Below are 7,494 nucleotides of genomic sequence, written 5' to 3'. Positions count from 1 at the left end.
TATTTATACAATCCACAACTACCCACTAGCATGACTCTAATATCACCATCTTTATATCGCAAAACTATTGCAAGGAATCAAACATATCATATTCAGTGATCTACAAGTTTTATGTAGGATTTAATGACTAACCATGTGAATGACCAATTCCTGTCATCTCCCTAAATAGATATAAGTGAAGCAAGAGAGTTTAATTCTTTCTACAAAAGATATGCCCACGCTCTAACAAATATAAGTGAAGCAAAAGATCATTATACAAATGGCGGTTTTCTATGTGTAGGGAAACATGCAATCCAAACTTCAAATGATATAAGCGAAGCACATGAAGCATTTTATAAAGCCATACTCAAAAGATATAAGTGAAGTGCAAAGAGCATTCTACAAATCAACCATGGACTATCTCATACCAGCATGGTGCATCAAAGAAAATTGAAAACTAAATGCAAAAGATGCTCCAAGATTTGCACATATCACATGAACGAAACGAATCCAAAAATATACTGATACTTGTTGAAGAAAGATGGGATGCCTTCCGGGGCATCCACAAGCTTAGACGCTTGAGTCTCCTTACATATTTACTTGGGGTGCCTTGGTCATCCCCAATCTTGAGCTCTTTCCTCTCCTCCTTCTCCCCACATCGAGACATCCTCGATCTTCGAACACTTCATCCACACAAAACTCAACAGAAAGCTCGGTAAGATCCGTTAGTATAATAAAGCAAATCACTACTCTAAGTAGTGTTGCAAACCAATTCATATTTTGTTTCCGCACTGTAGCTACTGTAATATAAATTTTCCATGGCTTAATACACTGATAGAAATCGATAGTTTCATCAAAACAAGCAAACTATGCATCAAAAACAGAATCTGTCTTAAACAGGACAGTCTGTAGTAATCTGAACATTCACCATACCTCTGGTACTCCAAAAATTTCTTTTAAAAATAGGAAAAATAAAAAAACTTATAGAAAGACAGTACAAAATTTTTCAGAACCGTTTGACATTCCAGTAAAAATGTAAAATCACGCACTACAGCCAAAGTTTCTGTCTTGCACCACACGAACCAACAAGCAATGTAAACATCCTAAAGGCAAATCTTGGCACATTATTTTTATTTTAAAAATTTATAAAAGCACACAACAGAAATAAATTACTCTCTAAAAATTCCGGGTTGTCTCCCTCGCAGCGCTTTCTTTAAAGCCATTAAGCTAGGCATATAGTGCTCAAGTAATGGATCCACCCGGATCCCAAGGTATATCAAAGCCAATTCGAATCAAAAATGATTTAGCATTTAGTAGTAAGCACATAGCAACATATGTCAAGCAATGACGAAGTATAACTCTCTTCCTATGCATCGGCATGTCATACAAGAATAATTCATGAACATCAAGTAAGGGCCAATGCATAGCATAAGAAGTTTCTTGCAATTTTATCGTGTTGGAAACATAGAGATGCGGAGATGTAGCTCCTCTCTCATAATAATTGCAACTAGGAGCAGCAAGCACATGCATATTATATTCATGAAAATCATCATGTGTAGTAGTAAAACGCAACCCATCAATATAATCCTTAATAAGGGCAAACTTCCCCGATATAGTGTAGTCGGGAGAATTCAAAAAGATAATAGGACTATCATGCGTGGGTCCAATAGCAACAATTTCATGTTTAACATAAGGAACAATAGCAAGTTCATCTCCATAAGAATAACTCATATTGGCATCTTGGCCACAAGAATAGCAAGCATCAAGTTCATCAAAAAGGAATATTTCAAACGAATCAACGGGATCATAGCAATCATCCTTCGGTAAGCACGAAGGGAAATTAAACAATGTATGAGCTAAAGAGTTACTCTCATTAGAAGGTGTGAACGGGTAGCTAATCCACTCTTCCTCCTTTTGTTCTTCGCTCCCCTCATCATCTTTTTCATCCAATGAGCCCACAGTTTCATCAATTCCTTCTTCCATAGACTCCTGCAAAATATTAGTCTCTTCTTGGACAGCAGAGGAGCCATCAATATATGGTTTAACATAGGCATTACAAGCATAATTATCATAATAATATTTAAGTATGGCAAAATTTCATATTTGTAAAGAGTAGCAACATACTTTCCAATCAAAGAAGCAATTTCATAAGCACCCTTAAAAGCAACAAATTCTTCGACTTATTGAACATCATAGTAAGTATAAACACCCTTAGCATACGAAGATACGATTCCATTATCACCAAACTCACATTGGTAGGGAAGGTGTTTCTTAGGGTCTTCAGAACAACAAGTAAAATCATATATTTCACATAAATTCCAAGCATAGCATTGCAAACGATGAATTTGATCCAGTAAAAGTTCCCCTTTTTGAGATAAGCGGTGTCGCACATAACAAGCATGCTCATCTAAAGATTTGCCCTCAACTAAGCTAGTTGGGGTTTCAGCACGAGCACATAGGGATCAAACATGATCCAAGTAAAAAGCTTCTAGAGTGTGATAGATTTTGAGTGGTTCTTCAACCATTGGTTCAGTAGGTACCACTAATTTTTTTCGGTATTTTGCATTTCCTACCCATAACTAAAGGTAGAAAACAATACCACAAAACAAAAACTACTTAGTGATAAATCAAACAAGCGCACACGAGAATATTCACACCACGCTATAACTCCCCGACAATGGCGCCAGAAAAATGTCTTGATAGCTCACAAGTATAGGGGATCAATTGTAGCCTCTTTTGATAAGTAAGAGTGCCGAACCCAATGAGGAGCTAAAGGTAGAACAAATATTCCCTCAAGTTCTATCGACCACCAATACAACTCTACGCACGCTTAACGTTCGCTTTACCTACAACAAGAATAAAACTAGAAGTACTTTGTAGGTGTTTTTGGATAGGTTTGCAAGATAATAAAGAGCATGTAAATAAAATCTAGGGGATGTGTTAGGTAAAGAAGCAATAAAGTTAGTATAGTGAGTGTGGAAAAGTGGTGGTAGGAGTTGCGAAATTTTCCCTAAGCAATTGACTACTTTACTAGACCAATAGCAAGTTTTATGTGGGAGAGGCCACTGCTACCATGTCACCCTGAGTTGGAATTCTATGCACTTATGATTGGAACTATTAGTAAGCATCCGCAACTACTAATGTTCATTAAGGTAAAACTCAACCATAGCATGAAGATATATTGGTCCCCCTTCAATCCCGTATGCATCAATTTCTATGCTAGGTTGAAGCTTCTGTCACTCTTGCCCTCCAATACATAGTCATATCAACATACAACTAACCCTATGGTGTGATCCACTCGCGCGCTCATATGATGGGCACCAAAGGACAGCAACATAACCACAAGCAAATTAAACCAATCATAGCAATTCACCAATTACCGATAGGACAACAAAAATCTACTCAGACATCATAGGATGGCAACACATCATTGGATAATAATATGAAGCATAAAGCACCATGTTCAAGTAGAGGGTACAGTGGGTTGCGGGAGAGTGGACCGCTGTAGATAGATGGGGGAAGGTGATGAAGATGTTGGTGAAGATGACGGAGGTGTTGGTGTATATTGCGGTGACGATGATGGCCCCGGCGGCGTTCTGGCGCCACCGAGAGAGAGGGGGAGAGAGCCCCCCTTCTTCTTCTTACTTGACCTTCTCCCTAGATGGGAAAATGGTTTCCCCTCTGGTCCAGGGCCTCCATGGTGGTGGAGGGGCTAGAGCCCCTCCGAGATTGGATCTGTCTCTCCGTCTCTCTCTATTTCTGCGTTCTCAGATCTGGCCTTTCACCGTTTCTTATATTCCCGGAGATACGTAACTCCGATTGGATTGAAATTTCAACACGATTTTTCTCCGGATATTAGCTTTCTTGCGGTGAAAGAAGGGCACCAACCACCTTACATGGTGGTCACGAGGGCCCAGCGCGCGCCTGACCCCCTGGGGCGCACCCCCTGCCTCGTGGCCCCCTCGGGCATCGTCTCGCGTTGATTCTTCTTCCCGAAAATCACATATATTCCAAAAACATCTTCGTCAGTTTTTATCCCATTTGGACTCCATTTGATATGGATTTTTTGTGAAACAAAAAACATGCAACAAATAGGAACTGGCACTGGGCACTGGATCAATATGTTAGTCCCAAAAAAAGTATAAAAAGTTGCCCAAAGTATATAAAAGTTGTAGAATATTGGCATGGAACAATCAAAAAGTATAGATATGACGGAGACGTATCACATGTCTCCATCTTTCTCACAGACCTAACTTGTTCCTCTCTCTTTCTCTCTCTATCTCTCTGTCTCTGTCTCGTTAGGTTTGTCTCCTACTCTCTCGTCCACATACATACAATCTTTCCCGCCCTATCTGCTCCATCCTTGCAAGCTCCCTCTACATGTTTCATTCCCACATTGGGATGTGTTCAAAATGTTGCTTTTATAATGGATGTTGTAGAGTTATGGTTGGTTTTGTTGGATCCTACAAAGTACTCCCTCTTTTGCAAAATAGATGAATCAACTTCATACTGAGTTAGTATAAAGTTGAGTCATCTATTTTGGAACAAAGGGAGTAATAACTATGAAATGCATTTAGATTCTCATTTGACCAGGATTATGTGAGTTTGAGCATATTGTGAAGTACTATAGACCCCGTATACATCTTGGAATTCAACAATGATTGCAACTATTGAATTGTATAGACCATTACATTCGAAGTCAGTAGCCTAATATATTTATTTCACAATTACAACAAATCATTAATTCAGTACAAACTAAGAAAACAAATGTGTACTCCCTCCATTTTTATTTAAGTCCGTATATTAGCATTGGTCAAAGTCAAGTTTTGTAAACTCTCAGAAAGTTTATAACAAAAAATATTAGCATATACAATGCAGTAACAAATAAATACCATTAGATTCATTATTGAATGTACTTTCACATCATACATATTTGTTATGGTAAATGTTTATATTTTTCTATAAACTTAGTCAAACTTTAGAAAGATTGACTTCGGTCAAACCTAATATGCAAAGTTAATAAAAATGGAGGGAGTACTAGTAGTTACTAGTACTACTCGCTAGTTGCTTAGCCCAATCACCCAGCACACCACACGGGGAGTTCAGTGTCACAAAATTTTGAGGTCGGTGGGAAAATCTCCCACGACCTTGATTCGAGCAGTGGGAAGTTACCATCATAGCCTTCGGAATAGGCCTACGGATGACACTTGGTAGGGGGCTGTTTTCGTAACTTCAGGTTCACCCTACCCAGCCAACCCCACCCCGGCACCCAGAGTAGTACACGTGAATACTCCCCATTTCCAATACCCACCGCAAAATAGACTTCTCCACGGCACGTCAGCCTTCGTGCTCCTCCCCTTCTACATCGGCGCACTCGTCCACCGTAGCACATCTGCCTCATCGACGACCTCGTACGCTGCACTGGAGCTGGTCCACCATCGTCGTCGTACACGAAGCCTCTTCCCCGGCACCGTCCTCCACGATATCGGATCTGCTTCCCGGAAGCCGACGCCAAGCGCAGAAGCACCACCATCGTGGAAAATGAACTGACTCCCGTTGCCGACCATGATGCACAGAGGCCGCTGCGACCATCGTTCTCCTCCTCGATTGGTAATGTGTGTATTGAATCACTTAGCAGTACATGTGCAATTCCAATTTTGTTCATACCTACCCTTCAAATTTCCTGGTTGCTATTGTTCCCGTAAAAGTAATTGGTTATAGCCTCCATTGTCCAACAGAATATCAGCTTGTAATTGTGCATCGCTCCTGTATCGCGCTGTGCTTGGGTAGGTTCTTCATCTGCAACCAGTAGTGTGGCAAATGATGAGAAGTTTTTTAGAACTAGCAAGATGCCCATGCGTTGCACGCATCAATATGCATTTGTATGAGTAGTTTATCTTGTGGGAGAAATGGATGGACGAGGGAAGGCCTTATTTGCAAATCTGGAGAGGGGTGTGGGTATCTTTCTACAAAATTGCCATAGTTTCCTTCCTATCTGTCGGATATAAATCGGACGGCCTATATTGCAGGATGGCAGGCACACCATCATCACCAACTCTGTTTTTTAAAAGAAAAAAAGAGTAGAGAAGTAGAGATAAGTATTAAATATAAAATAAATATAATAGTAGAGAAGAGAGTAGAGATAGCAGGGACGTCGGGAAGGGATCGCGCGCGTGGGAAAATTCGTTCGGGCATGTGCTAGTTTTGGCGCGCGGCGTCCGATGCTTTATAAAATCCAACGCCCTCCCACGGCTCTCTCCCTGCTCTTTCCCGCCTCGCCACCGCCGCACCACCATGCCGCCGCGTCGCTGGGAAACTTGGGGATACCGCGGCGTCCGCGCGCACCCCTCCGGCGGCTTCTCCGCCGAGATCCGGTTCTGCAGGATGCGCCTCGGCCTTGGAAATTTCGACACCGCCAACGAGGCTGCCCGTACACACGACGTGGCGGCATGGCGCATCAGGTGGCCTCATAGAACATTGAACTTCCCAAACGTGCCGACGCGGGAGCGGGCACAGGAGCTCGCGCCTCTACCGCGGCTTATCACCGATGAGGATTGTCACGACAACCGGAGGCGGGAGCACCGTCTCGGCATCGCCGAGATTGGCGAGGAAGCCATAGCGTTTTGGCGCCAATGCTTCTTGCAGGACATCATCAACGAGCGCGAGTTCTACGAGCAAAGGAGGGTAGAGAGGGAGAAGAGGAGGGCGGAGCGAGCCGCCTATCGCGAGGACAAGCGGACGCTCAATTCAACATGAGGATAGGAGCAGTGTCGCCCTGGGAATCCGACGAAGATTGGTATCTTCACACCTACATTGAGACGTCGGAGGAGGACATCACCGAGGAGGAGTCGGACGACGAGGAGTAGTTGAACTATCTATTTTTTATCTATCTATGTTATATCTATGCTGAGAACGATCCTCTACTCTCTAGTCTCTACTCTCTATCTCTACTTCTCGATCTCAGCACTGTAAACGCTTTTAAAGCGCCACACATTGCGCTTCTGTTGGAGATGCTCTAACATGGCAAACGAGTGCTTTAATGTTGCCCACAAGATGCGCGAGTATTACTAGTAGTATATTTTTTTTGGCCATGTTGAGATTTTAAAACCATGAGTGCGAGCATGTAGAGGAGCAATGAAGACCAAACACGGGATATTGGGGACATCTTCAAGGAGCGTGGCAAGTTAAAGAGGAGCTGCACCGAACCTGTAAAACGAGCCTTGGTAAGTAACACCCTTTCAATTACTTTCGTTTAGCCTCGTGTTCTTCGATGTGTATATGTTGTAGTTTCTGTCTCTCTGAGCCTCGTGTTCTTCGATGTGTAATAAGAAGAGTCTTAATTGTCCTAATGCTTTCGTTTTTAGCTTGATGTAGGAAGTGGGTGTTCTCACCTTGTAGTATATTTTTATATATGTTTCCTTTTGAATTCACTTCTGCGAGTCATGTTTATCTGGCTTCTACTAAATGGATCTGGGTTGCTCTGAGTATTGATCTAAAAAAGAAGTAACTTCATGT

General features: G+C 42.0%; 1 protein-coding gene across 1 annotated transcript; it reads left to right on the top strand.

The window, feature by feature from the left end:
* The first annotated feature begins 6,273 nt into the window (after positions 1-6,273).
* Positions 6,274-6,735, top strand: LOC147960078 (ethylene-responsive transcription factor CRF1-like). Its single transcript, XM_087533120.1, has one exon. It carries the CDS (start codon positions 6,274-6,276, stop codon positions 6,733-6,735), a length of 462 nt encoding a protein of 153 aa, XP_087389246.1.
* Positions 6,736-7,494: the final 759 nt, after the last annotated feature.

Source organism: Triticum urartu, chromosome 7A (assembly GCF_056163025.1).
Source record: "Triticum urartu cultivar PI428250 chromosome 7A, HENAU_Tu73, whole genome shotgun sequence".
Classification (NCBI taxonomy): domain Eukaryota; kingdom Viridiplantae; phylum Streptophyta; class Magnoliopsida; order Poales; family Poaceae; genus Triticum; species Triticum urartu.
This window is presented reverse-complemented; position numbering and strand designations above follow the sequence as displayed.

Coding starts and splice junctions, on each gene's coding strand:
- LOC147960078 (XM_087533120.1), top strand. CDS start 6,274: ATGCCGCCGCGTCGCTGGGAAACTTGGGGATACCGCGGCGTCCGCGCG.